The 18,516-nt window shown below is 40.1% G+C and overlaps 1 protein-coding gene across 7 annotated transcripts in view; it reads right to left on the reverse strand.

Moving 5' to 3' along the window:
* Positions 1 to 365: 365 nt before the first annotated feature.
* Positions 366 to 18,516, reverse strand: part of ZNF536 (zinc finger protein 536) — a 343,980-nt gene continuing 325,829 nt past the window's right edge. For 6 of the 7 annotated variants that reach the window (XM_088171846.1, XM_014882212.2, XM_088171847.1 and 3 more), the window contains one exon: positions 366 to 3,452. In XM_088171846.1, the coding sequence (XP_088027972.1) occupies positions 3,217 to 3,452 (236 nt within the window). In that variant the 3' untranslated portion in view covers positions 366 to 3,216. The remainder of the gene's footprint in view (positions 3,453 to 18,516) is intronic. The other variant, XM_088171852.1, reaches the window with a different exon arrangement.

Here is an 18,516-nt window from a genome sequence, read left to right on the forward strand (position 1 = left end):
TGACTTTATACATCATAGTGTATGATACACACTTCAAACACTTTCAAATCAAAGCTTGATAGACCCCAAGACTTTTTCTATAGTACATAAGTAGTAGTATATAAAACAATTATTACTACATGCTAAAACAGATTTCCACAGTCTTTTAATTAAGCACAATATATATAATATATATCTGTATATACTGTATATAGATTTGTTCAGATTAATAAGTGGACTGAGCACACACACCCAGCATAATACACTCCAGTAACTGCCTAACAACTGTGAATTTACTGGCATTATTTTTTTTTCTTTTTAAATCTGGCAAAGCTGAAGAAAATAATGTTTTAACTGTTCCTAATAAACATAAGCAAGTAGGAAAATTTTTTTTTCAGAGGTAGAGGTTTTATTGCGTAAAACACTGGATAAAACTGTACTGCTTCAAAGACATTTTTATTCTAACAGCAGAAAGAAAACAGTCATTGCTGAAAAAACAACTTTTAATACTTCTATACCAGAATAAAGTTCTGTCAACTGATGTATTATAATAATAAATAATGACCAAGAATAAACTTTAAATACAAAGTTTTCTAATTGTTACAAGCATAGCAACAAAATCCTCTACTCTATTGATCTCAGATTTCCTCCAAGATAGAAATTTTTCTTTGTGTAGGAATGTAGACAGTATTATGACCAGTATCACAGACTACAGAAGTTACAGAGAAAAAACTTGACATGTTTAGATATGAGAAGCATGATGATATTCAGAAACTGACAATGCATCACTGCTGCTGTCACTTGTTTGTATTACAAGTTACAAATGTTCTGGAAAAAAGGGCTATGTCAGAGGGGAGGATAGGGACAGTAGCACCCGACCAAATGGAATCAACACACACATCACAAGGAGCAGGAGATGTTTCCAGTGTCACAAACAGAATTATTGCCTGTCGTATCTGAAAATGCTCAGAAGACACAAAAGAATACTGAAAGAGCTCAAAAAGTGCAAGAAATGGAATGTGGGGGGTGGTTTTGTTTTTTTTTTTCCTCTCTTTTTTTTTCTTTTTTTTTTTTTTTTTTTTTTGCTAAGATACCGAAGGCGGCGCAAACACACAAAGCAAGCGACTGACACAGTCACCAAACACAGTAGTGCAGTTAAAATCCTAAAGCTTACTACAGTCAGAAAGGTTCAATAACATTTCAATCCTTTATCTAGGATCATAGAAACAGTTGCATTAAGTTTATCAACTCGATTTAAGTAAGGCAGTGAGAACTATACTAGAAAAACAAGAAAAGCAGCTTGCTCTGTGCCAGATGGGTCCAAGTTACACAGTGACCTCATTTAAACTGAAACTTCAGTTGGATGACATCCTTTCCGACAGCATATGCAAACCGTATTCCTTATTAGCCTGAGATTTTTTTTCCAGTCTCAGGGTAGCGCTAAGAATTTTATTTACATTGATTGCAGTTTAGTATTTTTTGTAAACTGCTTTAGGCAGAGCTGAAGTTTTAAGGCCCTGGGGTTTTACTCTGTGCTCCCAGCCTGCAAAGAAATATTGACTTTTTTTTTTTAACTTTTTTCTTTTTTTTTTTTTTAAGTCTGGATGATTTTGCTTTAGAAGAAGTTAATACTTCTCTACCATCGCAATAAACAGCACCAATTTTGCTTCTATCAAAGGAAGTACATTAGAAGGATAAAATTTTATGCCATTCAGAGAATTTCAGAATAAACCTTTAGTTATTTTTCTTACATTTTTATGTGGTTTGTTATAGTCTCTCAAAAGCTTCCTATGTGGCAAAGACCTTACTAAATTTGGAGCATCCAATCAGTAAAAAAGCTAAAATCTGCAAAAATATAGAACACATTTGTTTTATAAAACCAAAGAAATATAATCTAAACCACTTTTTTTTTCATTAGAGACAAAGAGCAGAAAGTTTGGATTCATATTTTAGGTCAAGCTACTTTATAAGGGCTTGCTCCAGAAGAAACTTCTGCACTGTGTCTGTAACACTTACAAAAACTAATACATGAAAATTAACCATGACCAGGGAATCCTTCATTCAAGTGTAAGAAAAAAAAACAAAAACCAAAAAACAAAAAAGGAATTGAAAGGAAGTTTGGAAAAAACCCAATAAGACAAGTAAAGAACAGAAGAAAAACATTACCAACCTCCTATGTAATAAAATCTTGTTTCTTACCAGCACCTTCTATAGATAAGGCTGACCAGTATCACTAAACAATATTTCTATATATTGTACTTCTACATTTATAGCAACTTCTTCAACAAGGAAAAAAAAACGAATAAAAACATTTCCCTCAATACTGCAAGATGATTACAAAAAATGGAATTACATTTCAAATCTGCAATCACACATCGGGCTGCAGATTTATTTTTTTTCCTAACCATTGATTCATTTGGCTGTATATTAAAAAAAAAAAAAAAAAAAAGGAAAATGTAATATCACAATACTTTTCAAAATAGGTCAGTACTGACCCCAGCTTATGGGCCGTCTAAGGTTTCTCCTACACTGCAGTTGCAACACCACTTGAATTGATTTTCTCTGCAATGACAGCTCCAGTCAGACTGGCACCATGGCAGTCTACCAAGACATCTCATTACTATGCTAGGCAAATGACAGCAGCTGGTGTCATATTATAAAGGTGTTTTCAACAATGAAAACACAGCCCCTCAATCTTCAAGGCAACACTAAATCGTTTAGAGGGTATCATTTTTCTGTTAAGAGCATTATTTTTGGACAAAGACCACTTTTAAGTTTGAAACTGCCCTGCTTTTTAAATAACTAACGACCTTCTAAGATTTTTAAATCACTTTATTATCCCACCTACATTGTTTGGAAGTAGTAGTTGCCAGGTAACTGTTTAGCAGCCATTTTCAAGGGCTGGAAATCTATTTTGCATGTGTAATATATATATTTACACACACACACACGTATGGAATGTGTGTATTTTGTGTGTGTGTGTGTGTATGTAGATATATATCCAATGTGGGCATGACTGGATATCTCTGTGTCTGTAAATATATATATATATATATATATATATATATGTACATGTGTGGCTACATGTACATATACATATATTTGAATGTTTTCAGCATTCTGGACCCTTCTGAGAACTTGCACGCCATCCCTTTCCTCGGAAGGGGTTTAAGCCAGCCCTCACCAAGCTGGTGTCCAAAGCCGGGGTTAAAGGCTACTGCAGAGCAGGGCTGGGCATCACTCCTGGGCCTTGGTGCCCTCCTCGGGCAGCTCTGCCGAGCTCCCAGCCTTGGCAGCCGCCGGCTCCTCCGAATTCCCGGCAGCTTCCGAGTCCACTCTGGAGCGCTTGAACCTGCGGTCGGGGTACTGGCTGTTGTCGAAAGGCATGCGATGGACACAGAGCACGTGGGTCTTCAGATTTCCCTTCTGAGAGGCACTGTAGGGGCAGTATCTGCACTGGAAAGGCCGGTGACCTGCGTGACAGACGACAGCCCGGTTAGTTTCTGCTTTAGCCCACGGACATTGCACAGCCCGGATAAACTCCGGAGCCCCTCTCCTGCTGGGAGGGGGCATCGCTCAATGGCCTCTGAGAGAACAAGAAATCTGTGCTCTTCCTCAATAAACTACATTTTAAAAATTCTCTGCTTAGGATTTTCAGAGCAGTGCAGCTAATCCATCTCCCTCCTCAGCCCCAGCTGTAAATCCATCAGCCCACGATCCAAACTCTTGTAAATACAGCGTGTACGAAACTGTCTTATTTTACATTTGTTAATTATCTTTTTTATTGAAGTGCAATTCAAGGATGACAATGTGCAGACTCTTAGTCTAATAAACACACTTTGGGTGGGTTTCTGGGTAAAGAATTGTATGTTTTATTTCAATCGCACAGATTACTTTTTAATGGAAAGAAATAATGGATTGAGATAGCCAAGGCTTCAAACCTGCAAACATTTACTCCAGTGAGATTACTCCTTTGAGTAAAGATACGCAAGCATGTAAGTGTTTGCTGGACCAGGGCCCAAGGTTATCATCAGCTTTAAAAAAAATGTCCGAGACAGATTAGAAAAGGAATGTTAATGCACAAAATCTGATAGATGCACTTCTTGTGGATAAAACAGCAATCGACCGTGTAACAAAGGCATGAATGAAAGACATCACTTCTCAGTAGGGCTTATCAATATGCTCTCCTATATTTTTCAGATTATTGTGACTTCAAATCTCCATGCTGTATCTGGTTTTGGAGGTTATGTTTCAACAATCACATTTCAACCTATGCTGGGAAGTTGTTGATGTGTTTTACTGGAACTTTATGAGCTTTGTCTCTCAAATTAACTTAAACCAGGACCATCTGAGGTCAAATGCGCTTAGCTTGCTTTAATTTGCTCAAATAAATGAATAAATAAATGTGCCAGACCATCTACATAAAGCCAGGATAAGTGAAAAACAATACCCTATCTCCACATTTGAAGAGCACATTTTCCCTTGCTGCTGTGGTGCTACTTAGCAGGCATAAAACAGATGCTGGGGCAGCAGAGAAGGAGAATTATGCTTCCAGCTATGGGGAAGGGGCTGGACCCTCTCCCCTTGGTTTTAGGTGGGAATTTACCAGCTAAACAAATAGACACCTGCTGTGCACTGGTCTGATGCTACCTGGACTGGATTGGAAATGCTGCCATGGTCCTCCCAGCAGAGATGGGTGCACAGGAACACAGGAGGCTGGCACAGGAGCATGAGCATCTCTGTAGCAGAGTGAATTCACTTGAACCAGCATTAGTGCCCTGGGCTGCTCAAACAACTTGCCATTTTTACTGCAACATCAACACCACCATCTGAAGGCTGAGTCCCCCAAAACATGCTGCTTGCTACCCAGGGGAAAAACACTGGGTGTCCTAAGCCCTTGCCCCAGGATTGCAGCCTTGTTTCCTTCCTCAAGGATGGAAAGCTCCCCGTCACCCTTTGTCTTCATAAGCTGAAGACTGCCAGAACTGTGACCCTCCAACGTGCATGTTTATGCATGTTATGCCTCCAGAACAGGAAGGACGTGGAGCTGTTGGAGTAAGTCCTGAGGAGGTACCAAGAGGATCAGAGGGATGGAGAACCTTTCCTGTAAGGAAAGGATGAGAGAATTGGGATGGTTCAGCCTGGAGAAGAGGAGGCTCAGGGGTCACCTAATTGTGACGTTTCAGTACCTGAAGGGGCTGACAAGAAAGATAGACAGGGATTATTTACAAGGACCTAGAGTGACAGGAAAAGGGGGAGTAGCTTCAAGCTGACAGACAGTGGGTTTCGGTTGGATATTAGGAAAAAACTCTTTCCTGTGGGGGTGATGAGGCCCTGGCACAGGTTGCCCAGAGAAGCTGTGGCTGCCCCATCCCTGGAAGTGTCTCCAAGGCCAGGTTGGATGAAGCTTGGAGTATCCTGGGATAGTGGAAGCTGTCCCTGCCTATGGCAGGGGGGTTAGAATGTGATGATTTTTAGTGTCTCTTCCCACCCAAGCCACTCCATGATGCTATGATCTCACCAACTGGCTCTTAATGCTTTACCCACAAGCAGCTCTTAATAAACAGCCATCTAATTATTTCCCGCAAAGAACAAATTCTAAGCAAGGAATGCACAAAGCATGGCTGGAGCTAACCACCTCACATGCACCAGACTAAAAGCAAGCACTTTTTGCCCACCACTGAACCAAGTTCAAACCCGTGTTCAAAATTCCATGCAGAGAATTTAATTTATTAATTCAACGCACTTTAATAAATCAGACAATATAAAGTGCACCTACAAGGATTCAGTTCTGCATTGCTTCCCCCACGACTTACTTTTTCAGGCCATCAAAATTTCACATCACTGCCTTGTGAAAAGTAAGTACACAATAAGTTAATTTGTATTGTCACTATGCAGTACAACTGTGGTAAAGAGCACATTCATTTTTAATCCAATATGAATAATATATAAATATGTATACAGAGTGAGGGTCATAGGAAAGCAAGCGGTACATTGTTTACAGCAGAAGTAGTACAAAAAGTAGAGATTATTCTTTCTTGCAAAGATAACAATATCTGCAATTTGCTTGTTACTAAGGGGCGAAGGAAAATTCCCATTTCTTCTAGGTATCCTCATTCATTAATTTTAGCTCCAAAACTTGTGGGCAGCAGGCTCTTAAAATAACCCTTCCCAGATAAGTTGGCAATAAATTTATAATGTTTTATCTAGCAGTGGTTGGTAGGTCCTTTCTTAGCAAGCTATAGTTCATATGTATTTTACCCAGTATATATCTCCCAATAAAATTATATGAAAGCACTTCAGGGAAAAAAAAAAAAAAAAGGAATCTTCCTGATAGCTCAGGAGATGATGTGATATGCATTGCAGTTGTAGTAAAAAGAATTAGACTGCAAGTGGGTGGACTAGGGGGGAAAATTATGGTGTGCATCTTTCTCTGATCAAAAATTGAGGATAGAGGACAATGTACTGTTTGCAGCTGAAATAATCGGGTTGTGGAGCTATGTTCTATGAAGTCTGTGACTGAGCATGTGGAGAGACTTTGCAATCCTCTGGAATGGAAGCTTACAGTCTAAGGAAGTGGAAGAGCAGAAAATAATACTCAAAATTAACTAAAACGACAACAATGACAGCTGGACTCAAAGAACACTTTTAGCATGTATGGATTTCCCCAGCAGGGGAGATCACTTCCAGCACCTGCTGGAGCCTCCCCTCTAAAAGTGATCAAAACCTCCCAGGATCAGGCCCAGGAAGGGTGGCAGTGCTGGGGTGACCCAGGCTCATCATCTTCCCTAGTTTTAACTGAATTTTAGGGAGCACAATGAGCGTGGAAAATAGATACCTTCCAGCCAGGATGAAGAAGTTTTCTGCAGGCCCATATTAAGAAAAAATCCCTCAGTGTTTGAAACTAGTCCACCTTTTTAAAAATATATGCTGCTTCATTAATTTAGGCTTTGAGGGAAAAAAAAAAAAAAGAGTAAAGTTTGTTTTCTTTTCTTTCAAGTCTGTGATGTGATATGTTGCTTTGTGACACTTCACGTCAGGCTGCATCAGTCACATCGCGTTAGGTTTCATAACATGGCATGACTGATGCAGCCCAACATGGTGCATCAGCTGAACAGCCAGAAACTGTAGGTTTTGAGAAAACATGGATTTCAGTCTGGGGTTTAGGGCCACTTACATGAAAGTTTATCTCAAGTAAGGCCTTGGACTTAAACAAAGCCATTGCCCAAGAGTTGTTAAAGATTCAAGTACATGCCAAACCTTGTTTTGCTTTGTCTAATCTTTAAAACTCAAAATGTATTATTGGAACACATAAAAAGTCAATGTCAATGAAGTGGCACTGGGTTACTCACTATAATCCAAACACTGCTAATAGTTACTAATTTATTAACTTTGATATGGATCCATTATTTAAGATTAGCACAAAGGAATACACAAACGAGAGAGAGAAAGAGTGATGAATACTAAAGTCTTTTTCATTAAAAAAATCATTTACATGGTCAAGCCGCATTAATTCTCCACTTCTAAAAATATTTGATCGGCATCCAAATTCTATAAAATTTCCACAAAGAAACATCTTATTTTTGTGGTATTACAGGCACATATGTAGGGGTTTGCACTAAAACGTAAAAATGGGCATTGAACTAGTCACATGAATAAGATCAGGAATTTATTCCAGATTGTTAAAAGTGTACTAATCACAGCAAAATCATGGCTTTCTCCCAAAGCAGCAAGAAAATGGTAATTTGAAAGAAAAATGCCAATAATACATCACACACAAGCCGTCTGTTGTCCCCACTACACCACTTTGTATTATATTGCATATGTGTACATATATACACAGATACACACATACAGACACACACACACACACGATTTAATGCATAAATTTAGGGGAAAGACAGAAGAGCAATAACATGATGAACAGAAAACAAATGCTGTGCAATGTACTATAAATTATAATTAAGCCCCGAATAAAATGTGCTTCTTAGATATGACATTTGTTCCCTTAAAATGCAAAAATGGCCATGATTATCTGACAGAATGTTTTTCCTTAGATGGCCAATGGCTATAGCACTTACTGAGATGCAATACGGCAAACTCATTTCAGATTTCTTTGCCTGGTTTAAGAATATCCTTTTGGTGAAAATCAAAAATAACAGCAATTACCTCTTTAAAACAAATTATTCCCTCGCAAAGAGATATCTGAAAAAGCCTCAAAGGCTTGAATTCCTCAGAAACAAATCTCTTTAGTTGGGATGCTGGACACTGAAGATCTGGACTGGACTTGCTGGGCCACTGTAGCAATCCCCCATGGCCAGGGCAGCTCTGGCCAGGCCCAGGCACTGGAGCAGGACCAGCTGCAGTGGCTCAGGATGGATGGGCACTGCCTGCTGCACTGGGATGCTTGGTCCCACAACGTTGCTGGTGGAATGGTCCATGTAATCACACATCTGCTGCCCAGCAAAGCCTGCACTCGCACCTTCAGTAAGCCCGAACCTCCCCAGGTGCTCCCCAGAGCTGCTTTGAATCCTTCTTCCCCACACAAGGCTGTGTTTGAGGTACAATCATCTCTAAGCACATGAAGTGCGTGCTGCCTCAGAAGTGGCAGCAGGCAACAATGGCCAGGTGCTTTCTGTGTTTGAAGAGAGGCTTTTTGAGCATCTCCAGTTCTCTGGCAGTGACTGCTGGGCTGAGCTCATGCCTCTCTCAGACCACAGCCTCCAGGTCCCAGGCATCTTGGTGAACACTGCCATTTGAAAGTATATTAGAGCATAATAACAGGCATTTGCAAAGGGAAAACTATTTTCATTTAAATCTTGGCTAGTGCAATTTCCTTTTTTTAACGTATAAATTTTCATAAATACATTTCCTATCCACAGCAAACATCCCAAGTACTGCATGCATTACCCAGGAGAGCAGAATGGCTCTAAAGCAGCCATTCGGATCTGGAGCATAACAGTATGGATGGCAAAATGCTGAATAAATATATTTGTCCAATAGACAATAATGGCTCTGATTGAGCCATTCCACTTTATTGGTCTCAAAATATGCATTTTATGAAACTCCCCAAATACCAGACAGATTAAAGTACACCCAATCAGGTTCATATCTGTAATAAAAGTTTTTATAAAACAATTGAAAAGTATACGTTTATTTACACACAGGTCCAAGACCAACCAAGATGATCTTCTGGGGAAATTTCAATATTCTGTGAAGTTTATATGTTACTTGGATTAAAAAAAAAAAAAAAATTAAATTAAATTTTAAAAACTCTGTTTCATGTTGACCAAGAAAAGTCATAAAACCAAAAAGCCTTATCTGAGGCTTTTTTGGTGATTTTCTCTGGGACAACATTTTTTAAAAATGCAGAGATATCTGAATTTTAGGAAGACCAGGGAACATTTCCAGCTACCAAGGCTAAGGCGTTGGTTTACATGTTTCCACTGGGACTCCTAAAATGAGTGTAACCCCCTGATCACCCTCCATTCAGCTGAATGTCTTCACTACCAGGCTCAATCCTGCAAAGAGTCATTAGAGGTCATCAGATGAATTGCTCATGGCACCAGTCTGGTTGCTTAAATCCCTCCTCACTAATACTAAGCACTTCAGAGCAGCTCAGGTTCAAACATATGCACTGCCCCCCTGGAAGAGCCTTTCCCTTGCTGTGAGTCACTGGGAAGATTTTAATTGGGGGAGGATAACTTTGGGGTGAAGACTCAGCACATGAGAAAACATGGCCACCAGCCTGATCCTAAATAAATGCATTAAGGATGTCTGGAAAAAAGAAAAACACGCCAAGGTCAGCACCCATCCCAGAGCCACCACATGACACTGCAGTCCTGGTGTCCTGCAGAGATGGACTCCCAGTGTACCTGCAACAGCAGGGTGGCAATTCACTGAACTAACACTGCCTGCAGAAGAGCTGGAGAATGAAAAGACACAATCTGTAATTAATTTTATCAAAGATTTTTACTTGAACAAAAAACTTCAATCGTTGGATTGAATTAAACTCTCAGACACCTACATGGCTTTTCTGAAATGTAGTCAAAAATGGAGTCTATTCTTAAGTTAGTGCCTTACACGGTGCTTGGTGTTTCCAAATAAGTATTTCAGCTTGCTGATGAGTGCACTAAAATATTTAATGATGACACAGAAAAGCAAAAGTTGGTGCTACACTTCGCCTTTAACATGTATTATTAAAATATTACGTTAATTTCACACATTCCCCCTAAAATAAAGACTGTTCTTATAGGAATTATTCAATTCCTGTCTCAAGAGGCTACAATCACTAATTATCACATACTGATTTCCTTTAAAGGCAAAATAAGGCAACGAATCAGCCCTGCTATGTAAAACAGCCAAGTGCAGGTTGGTCTGACACAGAGGTTAACAGTCACCTGGGCACTCCTGATAAATTCGACTGTTGTCCTTCATCGATATGGTTTTACCTTACTGAATCAATCACTCACAAAATTATGGAAAATATCACTAATTTAACAATTTTTTTACTTTGATATGTGGAACACATAAATTATAATTATTTGGAGGTATAGTGTGGAACTTGTTGGCCATTTGTAGTGCACTACAAATTAGGAAATGGCCAGTGAAAACACTGACAGTGTAACAGAGATTTGCAAGTCCTGAGAAAACAAACATTTCCCATTTCTTGCAGAGCTGGTAAAACAACAGAATTACTCAGCTCTAGCCACTCAGCACAGAATTTGTTTCTTTTTCAGAAGAAGGTATTCACACAGGATTTTTTGATTTAGAAGGGAAATGGATCTCTTCTTGGAAGAAAAGAATAGCCTCAGCAGAATAGTGGAAAAGGTATTCCTAAACAAATATTAAACCTTATAGGAACCCTGTGAAGATAAAATTCAGAGATAAAGGCAGAAGACTGTGCTTTCTCAGGATCTGTGTATCTCAGACCACGGCTGGTGGGTGCACACATGGTGCCCTGTGCACAATGGCATCAGTTCAGGTTCTGACATGACAAACATGAGTTACGAGCCCGGAGCCTCAGCGGGCTCCAAACGAGGTTAGTGGGAATGCTGTCATTGACTGAGCTTGAAATGCCAGACTATCATTGTCCCATGCTTTGGGAAATTTAATTACATTTAATTTTACATATTTATTTACTTTGGTTTATACACATAAGTAGAGGACAGAGTTTTTACCAAGGGCACTAGATACCTGTTGTAAAGAGCAGGCAAACTCTGACTAAAGTCATAATGGCAATAGTTACAGAAATCATAATCTTTTTTATAATCCTAAACTCACAGCAGCTTGTCTTTTTGGCCAAGCTTTCATTTCCAGCCATTTCCCCCTCTCTGGTACCAATCTCTGTTCTCCCAAACCCTGATGTGTCCCTTCATCTCTGCAGCCTGGGCCTCTCCACATGAGAGGGGAGAGGTGCCCGAGCCCAGGGAGGGAGCAGGGAACAGTCCTCACAGCCTTCTCTTTCTCTCATGCTCTGGGGAGACTGCAACTAAGGAAACACATTTTGAAGATAAGTGGCAGATTTTCTTTAATATTAACTAACCCTAAGTTCTTCTGATCATCAAAATTACATGCTCAGAGTCCCACCTTTGCCTTTACTTACATATTTCAATTAATTGCTATGTCTATTCACTCCTTTACTTGTTTTAATCACTTCAATAACATTATATTCCCATTCTAACCCCCTTGAGCAAAATATCTCAGTTTTCCTACTAGGTCATTCACAAGTTTTCTCGTTAATGTTCTGTCATATTTTTTAATTGTCTCAGTAAATATTTATTATTTCAGGGAGCATTTACGACTTCTTGAATGAAGCTGTATTTGAATTTAATGTACCTATGATTTCCCAGAATAAATGCTATACTGGTGGCACTGGGATTTTAGTAAAGACAACATTCACTTCAGAAGCTAATAGGAAAGACCTTGTTAGTGATGGTATTTTGCTACCAAATATCCTTTACTCTGCCTAGCAATTCATAAATACAATAGAATTTTCTCTTTCACTCTGGGCAACTGTCTCGAGTTTATTTATTTTATTTGGCAGAATGGAATTTTAAAAATCCTATACTCAGCTTTCTAAATCTTTCCTGCCAACATTTGGAAGTGTCACATCCTCAGCTGGTGTCAAACTGGACAGACACACAGCCTGAGCCATGCAAAGACCTGCCCCTCTGTGCACAGCCCTGTAAGGACACCCAGTCGCCCCACCAGTTCCATGATCCATAAATCACCTGGGTGGGAAAGGATGAATTATCCATGTGCTATAACATTTGCTGAAGTGAGATCCTAAGCTAGAATATCTGTTTTCTGCATGTATGAGGTCACTTAGACTAACCATGCTCTCCTCTCATTTTAGTTGTTGCTTTTTCACGTAACTGGGGTTACATGAATTTAGATGGTATTTTGTCACATTATCACTTGCCATGTACCTCACAATTCTCTAACTCTAGTGTTGTGTCAGTAGAGAGACTGAAGAAGAACAAAATACATTAAGTAAATAAATATCTAGCTCACTAATAGCTAATATTTCAAATTATCCAGGAGTAGCTCACAACCCCACTAATCATTCTGCTAAAGCATCACTATTATCTGTTTATGGGATTTGGTGAGTGTAGTTCTCAGAACCACTCATTATTGGCAATGTTTCTGCATTATGTGCCATCACAGCACAGAATTACCACGAGCACAGCCTGAGTGGGAACTCACAGCAACCCACCTTTCACCAGGCACGTTTCTGATGTAGGTGTACATACAGCTGATGTTTCCGTAAAAAAATAAACCAACATATTTTTATCATATCCCATTTGACAAAGCAGAAGATCAAACAGTAAAAATTAAAGGGCTGCAAAGAGTAAATTGAGCATTAACTTTGCAGGACCTCTACCTCTGGAAAGTGCTGTTGGTGTTGTCACAGAAAAAAAGTGTCTTTTTTATCAAGTCACAAAGGAAATGCTTTCTCCCCTTCTCCTTTTCTTTTCTATAAAAGGCTCTCTAAAATGAAAGGTGTCAGACTTTGCTTTTTCTTCTTGGCATGATCCAGAATGTATGGCTGAGGAATGACAGATGTCTGCAACCAGCTGCAATGAAGCATGCTAAAGTTTCAGTCTAATCCACTTATTTCACTGCAGTCACGTAAACCAAAACAAATGGGCAGTGCCTTACATTATAAAAACACAGCAGCATTACTTTGTTGCATAATGTAGCTGATACGCCATCTTTTTATCATTTTTCCTATTGCAGAAAGAATTCACCTCTTTATTAAAAACAGCCCCTGAAAGTTCTCCCATTCTGCTTGCCTCTATTTTTTTCTTTTAGTGTCACAGCAGTCCTGCGATGCTCCATGCATTACTCAATATGTGGCTATTATAAAAACACCGTCATATTTTTCCAGTGAAGACTGCTTTTGTTTTTAAAAACGTGATCCAATTCAGAAGCCACTGGGCCTTATTCTGCTCTCTCATCCTTGCTGCCAGCCCGTGGCTTGAACAGATCTGTGCTGCTCTGAGTCAGGATAGGATCTGCCATCAGATCACTGCATGTTTCATCCGTGCAAAAGCCAAATCACAAGTGCACCAAGCACTTACCTTAACGGGTAAAAAACCCCCACGTGTCTGTTTTCTACTGATCAAACTGGAAATGTCATCAGAGACACAACTAATAGCCTTAATCTACCCGACTAACCTCATTGAAAACCCTCCCATTTTAATGAGGAGGGAGACCCACTGCCAGTGTGTTTCCCGAAGCCCTGAACACCCCCCCGTGTTTCGTTATGCCAGAGGGAGTATAACCTAAGTGAACATGGCATCGCTTCCTGGGAAGGGAGACCCTGCCTCACTCCACCATGTAGTGCAGCAACCTTTTGAACCCTCCCCTCTTTAATCCTTGTATGGAAAGGGAAAGGATGAGGAGTCATGTGGCTCCCTCCCTGCCAGCAGTTCCAACAGCTGGGAAGCACTCTTTCAGCGCAATTCATAAAAAAAGATGTGTTGGATTTCGCCGATGGCAGAATGGTGTACGATTTCTGGCCCTTCAGGCTAAAACAATAAATGCAAAGAGGAAAATTTGAGATTTCCCCCCTTAAACTTCCCACAATAACCTCAGCAAAACCACATGACTTGTCTTGTACAATCTCCCTGGTGTTTTCAGTGCTACTTTGGCAGGAAATCAGAATTACTGTTATATAAATTCCATCTGATGCCAGAGCTACCATCTGTGAGTAAAACTGCTTCACCTACGTCTGCCGGCAAAGCCACTCTCCCAGAGACAAGGGAGAAGGGGAAAAAAAATTTGATTAATTTGCAGAATGCTTGTGATTTGCTCATATATTATTATAACTGCTCATCAGCACATGACAAATTCCCAGCACTCCGCACAGGAACCCGTTCAGTTTCAGCAGTTTTTTGCGTCGGCACCTGACAGACTGCAGAGCCACTAATGACTTTCAGATGCTTACAAACAGTAATTCTATCTTCAGAATAAAAAGAAAAATCCGTAGGAAGAAAAGAGTAGAGTTAGTCTATTCCATTTCCTTCCTGTATATCAACATGATTTAACTCTTCGGGGCAGCAGCGGTTCCAGGATCACAACACGGCTGCTCCTTGCCTGTAAAAGACAAAGACTGCCAATCTCAGGGGAAAGGTGGAAGCAAGAGCCGGTCTCCGAAGGCTTTCGCTACACCAGCTCCGCAGAGAGCCAGATACAAAGCAGGTAGCCTAGGAAAAGGCACACCTACCCTGCAGTACAGGGAGAAAATACATGCTCTTCCTGGCGCTCCCGAATTCTGTGTCTATTTCCCTATTTTAATACTTCTGATAACCTTTTACATTTTCAGGGAACACATCTGCTTCCTAACTGCAGCTGAAATGTTTTTTTCCCCCTTTAAAAGTATGATTATGCTTTCTGAAGCACTGTCTGTGTGCTTGATTGCCTGTTTTAGATTAGAGATTTTAGCAAGGAAACAAAGACTTCAGAGTGCACATCAGTCCTGCATATGAGAAACCACAGAAGGAATAAGCAATAAAATGTGATGCACCATCTGTCCACAAACAATAACCTGGATGTTCTGAAGGCTTACAAATTATTTAGCACACAACCTCACCGAATTATAGGACCCTTAAATAGAGCAATAGACTGGGAATGAGAACCTCTTTGATGTCCTTTTGTATTTTTTTTTCCCAACTCAGCCCTCGATTGATTGCTATCTGTTGAGGTATTTCTCAATGACTATTGGAGCAAGTTGATATTTATTAAGTAGCTCTCTGTAGAATATTTTGCCACAGATTTGAACAGTGGGGTATACACTGCCTCCCTGGCCCTAGCCTGCTGCAAACAGATTGTTAATCAAAAGACAGTCTAAAAGAATAGTCAGTTGGGAAATTCAGTCCTAAGGGCAAAATGCTGCCCTCGGTACTCATGCGCAACTCCCGCTGGCTTCCATGGGAGCTCACGGGAACGCTCAGGGAGGAATTTGACTTCATTAAGTACCAGAAGCTTTCTGACTGGACTCTTGTAGAACAATTCTCTAAAAAGGAATGCTATTTTAATTTTTGATATTTTTTTTTTCTCCCCCAACTGCGTCCTCCTGCAATTAAAAATAAAATGACATTTTTCCTAGCTGTCATGCTGAAGCATAGTGATCTTGCATGCAAAACGCATTAGCAACTGAGCACACTCCAGGTACTGTAAACTAGAGTATGTCAAAGCTACTGGATCCCTAGACAAACCTGGCATCCCCCAACAATATGCTCGCATACCAAAATCAAGATATTCAGAGACCTGTGTTTGGGATAGAGGATTTTGGCTCACTATATTTAAATGTGAAATAATGTTTTAAAAAATCAGCCAAACAAACACTAAAAATACTTCTTTTTTAATATGCAGTGAATTGCAAAATTTCTGGATCTACTGTTTCATTCAAACTCTTCTCTGCATTATAAATTCCTGAGTTTTTAGTGAACATTAGAATTTGTTTTTCCCAATTGAAGCATGCCTCTAAACCCACACTCCAAAATAAATCAGCATCCCTTAAAGCCACCCACTTAATTTTTAAAAGGGAGAGCCTGACTGAAATATTTCTTTTGCTTTGGTTTCCATAGAATTTTTTCTGCAAATTTTCTTAACACAACATTTCCCACACTGGCTCTCAGCTCACAAACATACAGACCCACCTACCAGAGGTCTTCTCAGCGTGGTCTTTACTCTTTTGCCAAGATGGCAGATCAAAATTCAAATAAAAATAGATATTAGAAGACAGAGGACTTTTTTTATCATATTCTTTTTGACAAACAGGCCAAGAGGGAGGTAACTGTATAATTAACTTTAGATGTGCCTAATGTAACTCCATTATCATTGATGGGTCTTATGGAGACACACCGAGAGGGAAATGTGCCTTCTAGAGTTTCATGGTGGAGCCAGAACTATTGAAGAATATTTCAGTATTTAGGCCCTGATTCAGCAAATTGCTGAAGGTTATGCATACTACAAAGCCTGTAAGTCATGCCACAGACGTGTGTGGGAATGCTCAGGAGCTTACACAATGCACGAGCCCAAGTTGTGCCTGAGCTGGGACCTCGGAGCTTGGCCCTTACAAAGATTCATAAAAGACACATGAAAATTTGCCTGGGGGTAAAAGCTGGCACATTCCATTGTCTCTTTATGAATCTGTACTCCTTTTTGCATCTATTCTTGCATTTATTTCTATGTGGTGCTTGCTCAGGGTGTGAGAGGGATGGTGGGCTGTGAGGACGTGGGGCAGGTGAGGGTCCAGCAGCCCAGCACCTGTTTGGGAGCCCACAGCTACCCCAAGCTCCCCTACAGGCAGGCTGGGGCTCACAGCTGGCTGCTAATCAGGGGAAGGGATAATTTTACCATCACTGGGGGCACACGGAGCTGGCTGGCTTCTCTATGGGTTACATGGAGACCAACAATCCATACCCAGAGCTGGGGCTGCTGTCACCCATATCCCTAAAGCTACGTGTTGCCACCCAGGAAAGGGCACAAGATGGACGTGCAGCAAAACCCTTAGATGTCAAAGGAAATAAAACCAAATTCCCCTTCCAAAAACTCCTGTGGCAGTCAGTATGCAGAGGAACAGACGCTAGTGAGGATTTTATTTTAAACAAAATTGGAGAAGTCCAAATTTCTATGGGCAGTGAGACACTGTGTCCATTTATAAAGGGTGCCTAGGTATTTTTTCAATTATTTAGAATCAAGGAGCTCCCCACCTATCTCTGAAGAGCTTATTCAAACCACAGCATGTCAGGTAGCAAAAAGGCAAATGTCCCTGCCAGCAGTACCCAGCACACCAAAGCCTTGGTCCTGTTGCCTGCAGGAGAGCCACTCAATCCCAAGGAAGCTTCATTGACTTCCACCGACTTCCAGGGAGAAGATTTACTTATATGAAATCAATGGCAGGCTCTGGGCTTTCAAGCAAACTGATACCCACTTGGGCTTCTCTGTGTATAAACCAAAACCATTTTGCAACAAAACTAATGCACACAGTGGTTAGAGGAGGCCAAAATATTTTGCCTTCTGGAGAAGGAATGCAATTTCTCTGATTTCAACAAATAATCTGAGGCAGGTACCTTTCCTCTATCTACCGTTATGCTAATCAGAACAGAGAGGTCTATAAATGTACTTAAAGAGACAACTAAAAAAAAATTAATCTGTGGTTTAACTTAAAGGTCAACTCAATACATATTGAGAAGTCAACTGAAATTCTGCCATTAAATATAATCACTGCTTCTAGGGTGGTAAATACTGTGTGGAAATACCCATCAGGAGCCAAATTCTGATGTCAGACAAGCTCATGGATGGAGGAGAGCAGTGCTGATCTTGCATACAGAGCCCTTCTATCTCAGCCTCTGGATATCAAGACCCAAGCCACTGGATAAGCTCCTTTAAAATTCCATAGGATGTGATTAATATAGTGCAATATATTAAAAAAAATTGTATATTTTAAAAATCTTGGGGGAAGGGGGTGTGGGTTTCTGGATTCTTACTTTCAAGCATTTTCTGTAACCTGAAAGGCTAGAGTTCCTTTCTTACAAAAAGAACAGAGAGAGATTTTCCTATAATCACATGGCTACCACGGAGAAATCCTTTCAGATGTAGAAACTGCCCCAGCCATTACAGTAAAATCAGAAAGAGCAAGAGCAGCCCCTGCTCCTGCTCCTCAGCTCTGGGGCAGGCGTCACTCTCAAGCCCTTACTTGCCACACAATTGTTCACAACCTCAAACCACTTTTCCTATTCTTAATAGAAAGAAGTAAATTGAAAAAGGCTTAACTAGCATTTTTTATATGTGCAAACTTATTATTTAAATTTTAATATATAGAAGGTACAGTATAGGCATTTTCTTCTGAAAGATTGTCAAAGATTTGGGGAGGGAAGGCACAAAGGTCAGATTTAAATCCTGAAGGTAGCATAAAAATTTAGATAACACTGTTTGTATATATTTTTGTACAGCATGTGTCCTGACAGTGTCACCATCAGCATGGGCTCTAGAATTCATAATCCACTGTGCTATTTTTTAAAA

The sequence above is a fragment of the Sturnus vulgaris genome, chromosome 12, assembly GCF_052056855.1.
Source record: "Sturnus vulgaris isolate bStuVul1 chromosome 12, bStuVul1.hap1, whole genome shotgun sequence".
NCBI lineage: Eukaryota > Metazoa > Chordata > Aves > Passeriformes > Sturnidae > Sturnus > Sturnus vulgaris.